This window comes from Narcine bancroftii, chromosome 5 (assembly GCF_036971445.1).
Source record: "Narcine bancroftii isolate sNarBan1 chromosome 5, sNarBan1.hap1, whole genome shotgun sequence".
NCBI classification, from domain to species: domain Eukaryota; kingdom Metazoa; phylum Chordata; class Chondrichthyes; order Torpediniformes; family Narcinidae; genus Narcine; species Narcine bancroftii.
In genome coordinates this window covers 139,181,499-139,195,129 of record NC_091473.1, presented here as the reverse complement: position 1 = coordinate 139,195,129, position 13,631 = coordinate 139,181,499, and the positions used below count along the sequence as shown (strand labels likewise).

At 36.4% G+C, this 13,631-nt stretch overlaps 1 protein-coding gene across 10 annotated transcripts in view; it reads right to left on the bottom strand.

The window, feature by feature from the left end:
- Positions 1–13,631, bottom strand: part of hfm1 (helicase for meiosis 1) — a 197,843-nt gene that overhangs the window by 60,667 nt on the left and 123,545 nt on the right. For all 10 annotated transcript variants that reach the window (XM_069939173.1, XM_069939172.1, XM_069939178.1 and 7 more), the window contains 3 exons: positions 3,776–3,861; positions 1,662–1,745; positions 1,156–1,313 (listed from right to left, as the gene is read on the bottom strand). In XM_069939173.1, the coding sequence (XP_069795274.1) occupies positions 1,156–1,313; positions 1,662–1,745; positions 3,776–3,861 (328 nt within the window). The remainder of the gene's footprint in view (positions 1–1,155; positions 1,314–1,661; positions 1,746–3,775; positions 3,862–13,631) is intronic.

Below are 13,631 nucleotides of genomic sequence, written 5' to 3'. Positions count from 1 at the left end.
GATGACGTCAGATCTGATGCCACGCATCCACCAAGCTAATGCTGACAGCAACATATAGGTGTTGCAGACCATCCAGGGTTCAAAGAGCTGGGCTGCAGCTGGTACTACAACGGTCACAGCAGAAGACCAGACCAGCCAAAAGACTAAATTTGTAAGAACATTTCATTCACTTCACCCCGCCGGACTCTTTCTAAAACAAGGGGTGAATGTGGTAAATTGTATATATGTTCGGATGTGTTAGGAAACACCCCTCGCTGACTGTGCCCGAGGCTCTTTCCACTGACCCCTGAATAAAGGCAACTATGCCACAGTCCCCTACTCAGTCCAGGACAGTTAAGCAGCATGGACATACCACCATTCTGTGGTGAATAAAAGCCTATCAGTTTCTCTCCAACATCTAGTCTTTGAAGTTATTGATGGTGCATCATAGTTCCTTCTGCAATCACACGTTGTGTTATTTTCTGTTTATTCAGTTAATATTATCTTGAGCAACAGGATTGTTTTAAGTTTGGGATCAGTCTTCCAAGGAAACAAATCATATTTTGTTTTATTTCTAAAACCAATGTAGTATTTTATCCCCTTTCTCCTTGTAAATTCTACCAACTCCAAGTACAGTATCTAAATTAAGATAAATATGTAAAGGATGTTCAGTTGAAAACTTGTCCATCCAGCCAATAACCATACTTCTGTGTATAAGCACGGTATTGTAAACATTAAAACAAATAATTGTCCAAACATTTTATCTGAGATAGTGGTTGAAGTTTTGGAACATGTCAATGTGGCTTTTTCCTACATCTTCACAAAATCTTGCCTGTTGCAGCATTACGCTGCTGTCTGATGAACATTAGACCCTGGTGAGTCACTAGCTGTACTAAGATTGAGTTTATTCTGTTTTAAATTAATAATTTTAAATTCTTATCAAATGTCACCAAGAATTAATACCATCAACAGGCTATAACTGGATTCAATGTGGAATCTACTGAGATTGCTTGGATATGTAAAAGAAAATTTGAGAGTGGTTTTTGGCAAATTTATTATTTTTAATATCTGATATTAGATGAATAAAAATATTGGATTGAGATGTTAAACATAAAAACACACTATTTTCAGATTGTGCTGAATTAGTAAGGTATTTTAATAACTTTAGATACTTGCGTGATTTTTTGTTTGTAAATAACTTGGTTGTCTGCATCTCCTATGATGAGGGAGGTGTAGTGACTGTCAGCTGCTGTTCTCATTTTCTGTAGTTGGTCGTAATTTGTTAAGGTAATTGTCACAACAATTTCTGCGACTGAAGCATGGTATTTTGCAAGCTTCGAAAGAAAAAGACTCCAAATGAATGAATGAATTAAAACTCATCACATACATTATTACAATTAACTACACAAATTCAGTTGAACCTATTTTAATCAGTAAATGTTATGCTGTGGGCTATCGCTTGCAAAATTACGAACAAATGACACAATTTCACTATGTATTCTGAAGATTTAAAAAAAACTATTGATGGCCTTTAAAACATAAATTATAATAACTTTGGCAACAAAAAAGGAAGTGATTCATTATGATGCAAAACATGAATGAATTATTCCCTTCTTGAAATTTTTATTTGTCATTCATATGTGAAATTGAAATTCTACACCATAAAAAAAAAGTATGATCACCTGTTCAACAGTGAGTTCGTACTTTGGAAGATGAATAACAGATTCTCTTATTTGGTTTCCAAAAGGAGGGTGTCTGTTCACAATCTACAAAATAATAATGACTGTGATTTTTTAAAATATTCTTCTAGTACTTTATTGAATTATAATCATAGTATGCCACGTTAACCAGAATCAGTACGTAACCACGTCAATATTTCTATAATGTCTACTCAGATGATTAATGCATTTCAATAATAACATCTATCATATCTGGTATTTGTTAACGTTTTAGTGACACTGAGAGAAAATAGAAATTCAGCAATAGACATACGGCAAAGATTATCCATTCCTGATGGGAATTTGCAAATTTGCCCTACCATATTTACTTCATGAAATGATGTTTACACAATTAAGACAAAAAATATCTGAAGGATTTTTAAGTTCTTAAATCTAATTTTTCCAATGTCAGACCTTGGGTAAAACAGTCTGAAGTTGACAGGTAGAAGCTCTGTAATAATATAATCAGTAAACTGAAATCCATAGAATTTTTTAAAGTGTACATTGCAAAAACATTCATTATAGTCCAGAAAATAAGGAAGTATTTGTAATGATAATACTGCTGAGCTACAAATTTAAAGGCCATAAATCAACCTACACCATAAAATGTCATATGATGTAAGCTAGGTGATATCTTCTTCTTCTGGTGATCCATCCCAAAGGATGATGATGGTTCCTTACAGTCAGTTTGTGGGGTTTGATATAAGGATACCCCACTCCTCAGAAAGGAACAGCGTGTGTGTGAATGGATTCAGAGGAGTAGGGGTTGCACAGGTACGGACCCACCCTCTCAAAATCCCCTCCCAGATTCAGTGGCACAGTGAGTTGCAAGGCAGCTGGGGGAAAGTTCTGTTGCAGTGATTGCCCAGACCAAGCTTTGATGCAAAGGATGCCCTTTCTGCGCTTCACGGCAGGTGTTTGCTATATGGCCTTAGATCCTATGAGACGGTTCGCCTGCCCTTTGACAGGTCTTGTTTTTCATCCTGCAGAGTGTCTAGCCACCCTCCACACCAGGCAACCCTGGTGGAGGAGCTGGTTTAGTCACTGACCATTCAACCATGCAACACGTAGTACTGGGTTACATAGTACCAGTAACACTCAGACAAGTAACCTGACCATCAAGCAAGATCATATTGTGGATTTCTAGAGGAAATCAGGAGAACACAAACCAGTCCTCATTGAGGGGTGAGCAGTGGAGAGGGTCAGGAATTTCATTTTCCTGGGTGTCAACATCTCCGAGGATCTGACCTGGGGTCTGCATGTTGATGAAGGCTTGCCAGTGGCTATACTTTGTGAGGAGATTGGATATGTCACTGAAGACTCCCAAAAACTTCTACAGTGAAGAGCATTCTGTCTGGTTGCATCACTGCCTGGTATGGAGCTGCCAACGCTCAGGACAATAAGAAAACTCCAGAGGGTTGATAACTCGGCCTTTGACATCATTGGCACCAGTCTTCAGTCTATCGAGGACATCTACAAGAGGTGGACTCCAAGAAAGCAGCCTGTATCCTCAAGGATCCCCACCACCTAGGCTGTGCCCTCTTCACTCTACTACCATCAGAAAAAAAATAAAGGAGCCTGAAGGTGAGCACTCCGTAGCACAAGGACAGCTTATTTTCCTCTGCATTCAGATTCCTGAATGTACAATGAATTGGACACACTATCGTACTTTGACTTTTTCATTATTTTCATTTATTTTGTAAAGTGGGTTTTAATAGAAATGTTTGCACTGAAGATGCTGCTGCAAAACAACAAATTTCATGACATGTTCTTGACAATAAACTCTGATTCTGATAGATATGTGGAAAGAAACAGTGGAAGCTGTTGAATTTAACATCATAACCTCACTAATATTTTTCAGGCCTAAACATGACCCCATCCCACACTGACTGTATTATCTGGGGAAAAATGTCAGAGATACATCCTACAAGCTGTGATACCACATCAATCTTACAATCAAGGCAATACCAGAGAAAGAGAATGATCAGAGAAACAATGAGGTGAGATAATAGGATACCAAGGGAAACATCATGGAAGATCCGTTAGGACGTACAAATATTTGAAGGAAAAATGGTTACCAGTTCTAACTCTCTTGAATTTGTGTCTTCTATCTTCTGAAATGTAGAGAGGCCTGCATTTACCATGGCACAGGACAAAGTAGCACCTGTAAGTACATCAACAATAGTAATTGCACTGCACAGATATTTACCAAAAATTTCAGAATGTTGAAAGGAAATAATAATTCTGTACATGAGGCTGTGCACGTAGCATGCTATAATTACTTCTATTTGTTGAGCTTCATTGACTCACAGTTGAATCAATTCCTTGTTCTTAAAATTCCCATCCTCAAATCTCTCCTTGGTCTCTCCTGTTTACTTCTGGAATTTCCTCAGCTTTATAATCCTCCAAGGAATATGTACTTCCCCAATTCTGTCCTCCCAAGCAGCCCTAAATTTAACTGAGCTATCATTAATAATAGTGCTTTCAACAGATAAGGCTCTTAATACCTTTGGCCAAGGATTTTTATTTTGCACCTTACAAAGATATTTCATAAAATGTCCAATCTTTGAACAAAATTGGAGTCACCTGCATAAGTTAGAGGAGACCCACCTGTGGGAGTGGAACCCAGAAAATTGTCCTGGAGGGTAGCTCTCCACTAAAATATGTATTTATCCCTCACTGGATATGTCCATCAGACTTCATGGCACAACATGCTGAATTGATCAGAATCTCCAATTCCTCATAATCAGTTGATCAAATCCCCAAGACTATATGTGACCATGTTCAAAGCCCAATCTATTGGTTTTCAGGCTTCTTGTGCAATGAAATGCTGCTGTGGTGAACGGGCTTATAAACAAATTTTTTTTTGAATATTTTATTTTTGTTTTATCCATAAATATACATAGTAAAACTCTTCAATATCAAAGTGTATGTGTGCATGATATATAAACCTTTTCTTTCAAAAAATAAACAAAACAGAACAACCCCTCCCCCCTTTTTCAGAATATAAATCCAATTTAGAGAAACCATAAGAAATTTTATATGAAGAAGTCACTTGTATTTATACTATAGCAGCATCTATTATTGTCCTTTTTATTATGGTAGTTATAGATATAATTGAGCCCCGATATGATCCAAATATGGCTGCAATATCTTAATAAATATGTCATAATTGTTCTTTAAGTTATCTCAGCAATCCATCGTATTTTATGTAGAGGAGAATTGGATTTCCAAGTAATTGCAATATATTTCTTAGCCACTGGTAAGGCTATTTTGATAAATTAAATTTGGAATGTAGTTAATTTATTGCTTACTTCAATAAAGTTACCCAAAAGATAAAGCTCTGAGTTTCCTGTGAACGCCACCCATGTTAACCTTGTTACTATTTCAATAAATTCCTGCCAAAAAAGTCTCAACTTCACACTTGACCACGTAGCATGTAAAAACATCTCAAGCATATCTCTGATATTTCAGATTTTGATTGATGCAACTTCTGTGGTGTAAGAAATAATTGGTGCAGGAAATTATATTGAACTAAGGTCAATCTTGCATTTATAATTGATGTCATGCTATCCAAACACCAATCAGACTAACGTCTTTCCATTATTGTAACACCTAAATTTGACTCCCATCTCTCTCTCGATCTCTGTAAACCTGGTTTTGCACTTTCATTCTGGAGAGGATAGTATATCTTAGATATAAATTTACTTGTATTCCTCAGCCAAATCATTTGTTCCATTTCAGTAATTTCAGGAGGAGCCAAATTTGGCCCCTATCTTTCTCTTAGGAATGATCTTAGCTGGAGAAAACAAAAGAAAGTCCCATTAGATTCTTTGTATTTATTTATTTTGGCAAATACTAGAGTGCCTCAGATGCCCCCCAAAGTTCCTCAACATGGTTATTCAACTGCACGAAAACCAACAAGGTTGGGTCAGATACAGCAATGAGCTCTCTGAACCCTTCTCCATTAACAATGGAGTGAAGCAAGGCTGCGTTCTTGCACCAACCCTCTTTTCAATATTCTTCAGCATGATGCTGAAACAAGCCATGAAAGACCCCAACAATGAAGACGCTGTTTACATCCGGTACCGCACGGATGGCAGTCTCTTCAATCTGAGGCGCCTGCAAGCTCACATCAAGACACAAGAGCAACTTGTCCGTGAACTACTCTTTGCAGACGATGCTGCTTTAGTTACCCATTCAGAGCCAGCTATTCAGCGCTTGACGTCCTGTTTTGCGGAAACTGCCAAAATGTTTGGCCTGGAAGTCAGCCTGAAGAAAACTGAGGTCCTCCATCAGCCAGCTCACCACCATGACTACCAGCAACCCCCACATCTCCATTAGGCACACAAAACTCAAAACGGTCAACCAGTTTACCTATCTCGGCTGCACCATTTCATCGGATGCAAGGATCGACAATGAGATAGACAACAGACTCGCCAAGGCAAATAGCGCCTTTGGAAAACTACACAAAAGAGTCTGGAAAAACAACCAACTGAAAAACCTCACAAAGATTAGCATATACAGAGCCGTTGTCATACCCACACTCCTGTTTGGCTCCAAATCATGGGTCCTTTACCGGCATCACCTACAGCTCCTAGAATGCTTCCACCAGCGTTGTCTCCGCTCCATCTTCAACATTCATTGGAGCGACTTCATCTCCAACATCGAAGTACTCGAGATGGCAGAGGCCGATAGCATCAAATCCATGCTGTTGAAGATCAAACTGCGCAGGGTAGGTCACATCTCCAGAATGGAGGACCATTGCCTTCCCAAGATCGTCTTATATGGCGAGCTCTCCACTGGCCACCGAGACAGAGGTGCACCAAAGAAAAGGTACAAGGACTGCCTAAAGAAAGCTCTTGGTGCCTGCCACATTGACCACCACCAGTGGGCTGATATCGCCTCAAACCGTGCATCTTGGCGCCTCACAGTTCGGCGGGCAGCAACCTCCTTTGAAGAAGACTGCAGAGCCCACCTCACTGACAAAAGGCAAAGGAGGAAAAACCCAACACCCAACCCCAACCAACCAATTTTCCCTTGCAACCGCTGCAACCGTGTCTGCCTGTCCCGCATCGGACTTGTCAGCCACAAATGAGCCTGCAGCTGACGTGGACATTACCCCTCCATAAATCTTCATCCGTGAAGGCAAGCCAAAGAAAGAAAGAAAAAGAATTTATTTCTTAATTGTTCAAAAGACATAACAGATTCCTCCACATAATAATCAATATATCTTATTCTTTTGTCAACCATGAATTCAATATTTTGTTACCCAGAATCCTGTGCAGCAATACATTTTTACATAATGGTGTTCTTAATGATATCCCTGTTTTTTTCCCAATACACTCATTTATTTCTTGCCATATTCTAATCATATGCATTAATATAGAGTTTTCTGTCTTAACATACCTCTTATAAATAAAGTCCTTTGCTGTCCTCTCTTTTATTGAATACAATCCCATTTAGATCAAAAAAGGCAGACTGTCTTCTTCAAAGAAGCATGATAAAAATCTACCTTGTGTTGATAAATAATACTTTGTAGCATTCGCGCTATGCAGATGTTTTGAATATTGATTTACAACCACATCCCATTACTGCAATTTTTGGATTACCTATGATAGATTTGACTTATTTATCTCTTCCTGCGGATCGTATGATTGCTTTTCTTACACTAATGGCTAGAAGATCTATACTATTGAATTGGAAAGAGGTTAATCCTCCCACTGTTTTCCAATGGTTTACCCAAACTATACTATGTTTAAATTTAGAGAAAATTAGAAACTCTGTCTATGAATCCCCTTCTAAGTTTGAGTTAACCTGGTGACCATTTATTCAATATTTTCATTTGTGGTGAGTTGATCTGGCTCTGTTTTCTTTCTATGATTATGTATGATGATTGGGCTGTAAGATGAGATCGGAGTGATCGGCGTGGTTTAGCTATATCTGTAGGTTGTTTTTTTTAAGTTTTTTTTAATTCAGATTTGTTTTTTCTTCTTTTTTGGGTTTTTTTTTCTCTTTTTTCATATATTGTTATTAATTATATCTTTTTTTTTAGAGATAGTTCACACCCTAAACTGATCTAAAATTTTTTTTAATGATATATTTTTATTCTGTAATATTATTGTTTAATATCTCTGTATTAATTCATTACTTACTATGTATTTTTTATATCTCTTTGAACTGTATGTGTTTATAAATTATAATAATAATAAAAAGATTGAAAAAGAAAAGTGGTGCCATTTTCAAAATTAAATCTTTCTTGCTCATAAAAAAAAAATGTGGAGAATGACATGCACTCCAAAACCTTGAAGTCAAGACTGGTTGATTGCACTGGCCATTGTGTTTATATGGGCCCCAGGTGCTGATATCAGGACACCGCATCATTGGAGCACCGGCCTGGGATTGGCTGGCATTCCTGCCACAGTCCCCTGTCTTCCCGCTGTGCGGGAGGTCACCTGGGACGATGGCCAGTGTCATCCTCAGGTTTGCATGGTTGTCGCATTCATTGGCCATTTTGGGGGCCGGTCTGCGTCTCCGTGTGCAGTCCTCTACAACTTCTGAAAATCCAGAAGCCTATGTCCTCCCAGTTTATAACCCTATGTTAGCTTTCCCAATGAAATTCTCAGCACTTTGTTATTCTATAGGAATCACCTTACATATTTATTTAATAATTAAAAGAAATTTTTAGGTAGTGCAATAAGATATTGTAATCTTGGCATCACATTCATTTTATTCAATTTACTCTTTCCACTAAAGTAATTATCAAGTTTTTCCATTTCTGTAAATCTTTCTCTATTTTTTCTAAAAGGGGAGTATAATTACATATATATATATCTAAGTTCTGTAAATTTTTATCTGCCATTATTCCTAAATATTTGATTCCTTCTGTCTTCCATTTCAATCTACTACCATTTTGATATCTTTCATAACCAAAATTCGTCAAAGGCATTATCTCATTTTCATCCATATTTTTTTAATAACCTGATACTCGTCCATATTTTTTAATGTTGTTTGTGATTTTATCAAAGACACAGCCGCGTCAGACATACATATACAACACCACATTATCAGCAAATAAGCTAATTTTATGTTCCTCCTGTCCAATTTTGAAGCCATTAATATCTGGATCTCTCCTTATAATCTACGCCAGCGGTTCTTTGGTAACCTTAGTCTTTTCATAATCCTCACAAGAAGACTTCCAGCCCATTCTTAGTCTTGAAAAATCACCAATTTACCTTCTGCTATTTCAACCATCAGAGTCATCAAGTATTTCAAATTTTTAGAATGCAATTGTCTTTTTTTTTTCAAATATTTTATTTATTTAATTATGAGCCATGATACATACATTCAAAAAGAAACAATTAATACATTTAATTAAAAAAAAAACATGGTATATGTTAACCCTCCCACCCACCCTATCCCCAATACCCAACTAACGTAATCCCCAAGAGAAGAAAGGAAGAAATAAGAAAGAGAAATATAAACCATAATAACATAATTAATTAATTGCCATGGATTAGAGTAACACCATCACAGTGTGGCCAGAGAATTCAAATTTTTAAACCATTTTAATCCAAATAAAGGCTCCAAGTTTTGCAAAAAAAAAATTATCATGCAAATTTTATGTTATTTTTTCCAATGGAATACAAGATTTCAATTCTATATGCTGTCTATGGATACTCAAATGAGTCTCATTTTTCCAAGTAATCGCTAAACGTTTTCTGGCTACAGGCAATGCTAATCTCAAAAAAGTAATTTTTAATTTTATAAAACAATGGTAAATAATTTAATTCATATAATTGATTAAAATTACTATCTACTTTAATACCTAAATATTTAATTTGAACTGACCATTTAAATTTAACAACATGTTTACAAAAAGTATAATTCACTTCAAATAATGAAATAATCTAACTTTTTTTCCCATTAATTTTATAACCAGATATTTCTCCATACAGTTCCAACCTATCATGTAACAGTTTTAAAGAATTCTGAAGTTCTGTTAAGTACATCAAAACATCATCTGCAAATAAATTAATTTTAAATTCATCAAATTTCACTTTAATACCCTTTATCTTGCCTTATTATCTGAGCCAAAAGTTCAATAACTAATGCAAAAAGAGTTGGTGACAAGGCACAACTATGTCCAGTAGATATTTCCAATGTAAAAGGCAGAGATATCTGCCCATTTGTCATAACTCTAGCAATAGGATTTTTATATAAAGCCTTAATCCAACCAACAAATATTGGTCCAAATCTGAATTTTTCTAATACTTTACATAAAAAACCCCATTCTACTCAATCAAATGCCTATTCAGCATCCAATGATAAAACCATTGGTAGATTGGATTCCTCCTGAAAAATATGAATGAAAGAAATCAATTTCACAATATTTTCTGCAGAATAATGATTTTTAATAAATCCAACTGATAGATATTTTGCCCATCTATTTGCTAGAATCTTCGTTACAATTTTATAATCAACATTTAACCATGAAATAGCTCTATAACACACATCTCAAACTCTGGCCCGCGGGCCAAATACAATTATATTTGGCCCGCAAGATCATATTGAATATATATTAGAGTTGGCCTGCTGGCCGCCGCGCCAGTATAGTGCATGCACACTGAAGGTGAAAATGAAGACGCCAGAGGTGTGGAGGGATCTCAGAGTCCAGAATCCCGGGGATCAGAGTGCCGCACTCAGCCCGCCCGGCTCCCGGACACATAGACGTGGCTGGAGTTGGGGACCATCCTCACTGGGTCTGCACTTCAGCGGTGACGCCGGACCGAACGTCTCATTGGTGATGCCTTCTCCCTTGCTCCGTGCGCGGTGGACCCTGCCTCCTGCTCCTTTTGTTGGAGACGAGCCCGGCGCTGTGAGATCGCAGTTTAATCCCTCTCCAACCATGGGAGGGGCATGGGAGCAACACACTCTTCTCAGCCAATTCCTCCACCGCCCCGGACGCCGGCGTTTCAACGGGGGGTTCGGGTGCCTTCATCAGGCGACCGACCTGTTGGTCCAAGACAAGGGGAGAGCGTACAAACTCCACACAGACAGCACCTGAACTCGGGTGAACGTGGAGCTGCGACCCCACATTCTACATCAGGACTGTGTGTAAGATTGGAAGCAGTGAGACGGAAGCTTATTTTGTTCCTGTGATTTAAGCCTTTCTTGGGGTGGGTGGGGGGTCCTTCTCTGACCACTTGCCTAACAATTAACCTAATCAGATGTGGAGTTACCACAATACAACAGTTCTCAACCTTTTTCTTTCCACTCGCGTCCCTGTGCCATTGGGGCTCTGTGATTAGTAAGGGATTGCTTAAGGTGATCTGTGGGTGGAAAGAAAAAGTTTGAAGACCACTGCTTTAATCATCCCTCATTGACTCGTCATGTGCACGGTTTCAGATCTCCAAAGGAAATGGGCCAATGACAATGACAATGAAAGAGTTTATCCAAAACTATTATTAAACATTTATTTTAATAAGAAAAAGTTTAACATTACATATGTTGAAAGAAGAGAAAACATGCAGATGTTGTTGAAAATTTTCAATAAATATTTAGTTCGGCCCTCGACTTAGTCCAAGTTTTTAATTTTGGCCCTCCGTGAATTTGAGTTTGACACCCCTGCTCTATAAGATCCAGTTTTCAAAGAGTCCCGATCCTTTTTAAGAATAACTATAAATATTGCCTGAGAAAAAGAACCCAGAAACAAGTGAACCTCCTTTGCCTTTTTCAATACTTCCATCAATAAAGGAATTAATAAATCTTGGAATTTTTTTATAAAACTCAGAAGTAAAACTATTTTCACCTGGAGACTTTCCATTTGGCATAGATGGAAGTGCTTCTATAATCTCTCTACAAGTAAAGGAAGCATCCAATTCATTAATATCCCAACTACTCAAAGAAGATAAATGAAGGTCAGATTAAAAATTTCAATTTTAACTTAATCTTTATCTGATTTAGAAGTATATAATTTTACATAAAATTCCCTGAACACATCATTTATCTCCTGAGGCTTATATGTAATAATTGAATCCTTTCCAATAGCATTTATTGTTCTTGAAACTAGTTCCATCTTTAATTTCCAAGCTAAAACCTGATGAGCTATTTCTCCTAATTCATATCTTTGTTTAGTTCTCTGTAACATTATATTGTAATTTCATATTAATCAAACATACTTTTTTAGTTTCCGTTGAATTCTGTTGTAAATATTTTTTCTAAAATTTCTATCTTCTTTTCCAATTTATTAACTTCAAAGAATATTGCTTCTTAATTTTAGATGTAACGTTAATAATTTGTCCTCTTAAATATGCCTTCAAGGCATCCCATAAAACAAACTTACTATTAACTGAATCGGTATTTATTTTCAAAAATTGCTGCATTTGATCCCTTATAAAATTCAGCATTTTTAACAACAAAAAATTAAATCTTCTTCGATATATAGTATCAATTTTTTCTGAACCTGTACATGTAATTAATAAAAGAGAATGGTCTGACAATATTCTACTCTTATATTCAGCAGATATAACATGACCTTATAATTGCACCAATATTAAAAATAAATCTATTCTAGAATACGAATCATGTCAAAATGAATAAAACAAAAAATCTTTCTCTTTAGAATTTAATCTCCACCATATATCAACTAAATTCATTTCTTTCATTAACATTAACAACTGTTTTGCCATTTTAGTCCTAATTACTGTCACCCCAATCATAATTTTTTCATATGCCTGAGTCAAATTAAGAAAAGAATCTAACATAAATTTCTCATCTTCTACGTTAGCATAGATATTCATCAAAGTCCATGATTCAGAATAAATTTTACAATTTACAACTGATTCATTTGCTGATTCCAACTTAAATTATGATTTGTTATTAATCAAAAAGCTACACCTCTTGCTTTAGAAATAAAAGAAGCTATAACCTGACCAATCCAATCTCTTTTTAGTTTCTGATGTTCCTTCTCAGTTAAATGTGTTTCTTGCAAAAAATCAATATCAACTTTCAACTTTTTAAAACTCTTTTTCTCGTAATTGGATTATTGAGCCTGTTAACATTAAAAGTAGCAAAATTTAAATTAGTAATCATCTTAATTTATAACATAAATAAACCTCCATGCCCAAAGTAGCAGGACTCAGATGATCAATCTGCAAAAAGTGATAAATCTCCTCGATAGAAAGAAAAACATAGACACTAATAAAAGAGAAAGGAAACCCATAACAAAAAAATCCCTCCCACAGTACTACCTCCCTCTATTATACAGGAAGTGACCAATTCCACAAAGTGGCCAATGACTTCGGAAGGAGAAGCAATCAAAACCCCTCCCCCGAAGAGAACAATCAATCAAAAATAATAAGTAAATCATTTCAAGAATGATAAGCTTCCTCCACATCTCCATTAACTTGATCATCAATGTCAATTTCAACCAATTGATGGCATTCCCTCTCCTGCACACCATTCTTCTCTTCCTGAGCTGGTTTCAATTGTTGAGAAAAAACTTTCTTGACTTTTCTTCTGTTCATTATCAGGCAAAGAATTAGCATATGTAAGAGCTTCACTAAAAAACTGGGATTGAAAATCTTCATTAAAAACTTTAAGAATAGCAGGATATCTAAAAACAAATTTATATCCTTTCTTCCACAAAACAGCTTTGGCAGAATTAAACTCTTTATGATGCTTAATAACAGCTTGACTCAAATCTGCATAAAAGAAATCTATTATTCTTAACTGCCAAAGAACTCTGATTTTTTTCTTGCATTTTGAACTGCCACCCACAACATCAGTTCTCTATCTTGGTAATGCAAACACCTGATTAATACAAATCGTGGTGGTTGTCCAGGAAAAAGGTTTTTTTTTCTAATCACCCTATGACCTCTGGCCAGTTCTAAACCATTTGGAAAATATTCCTTTCTTAAAACATCAGGAATC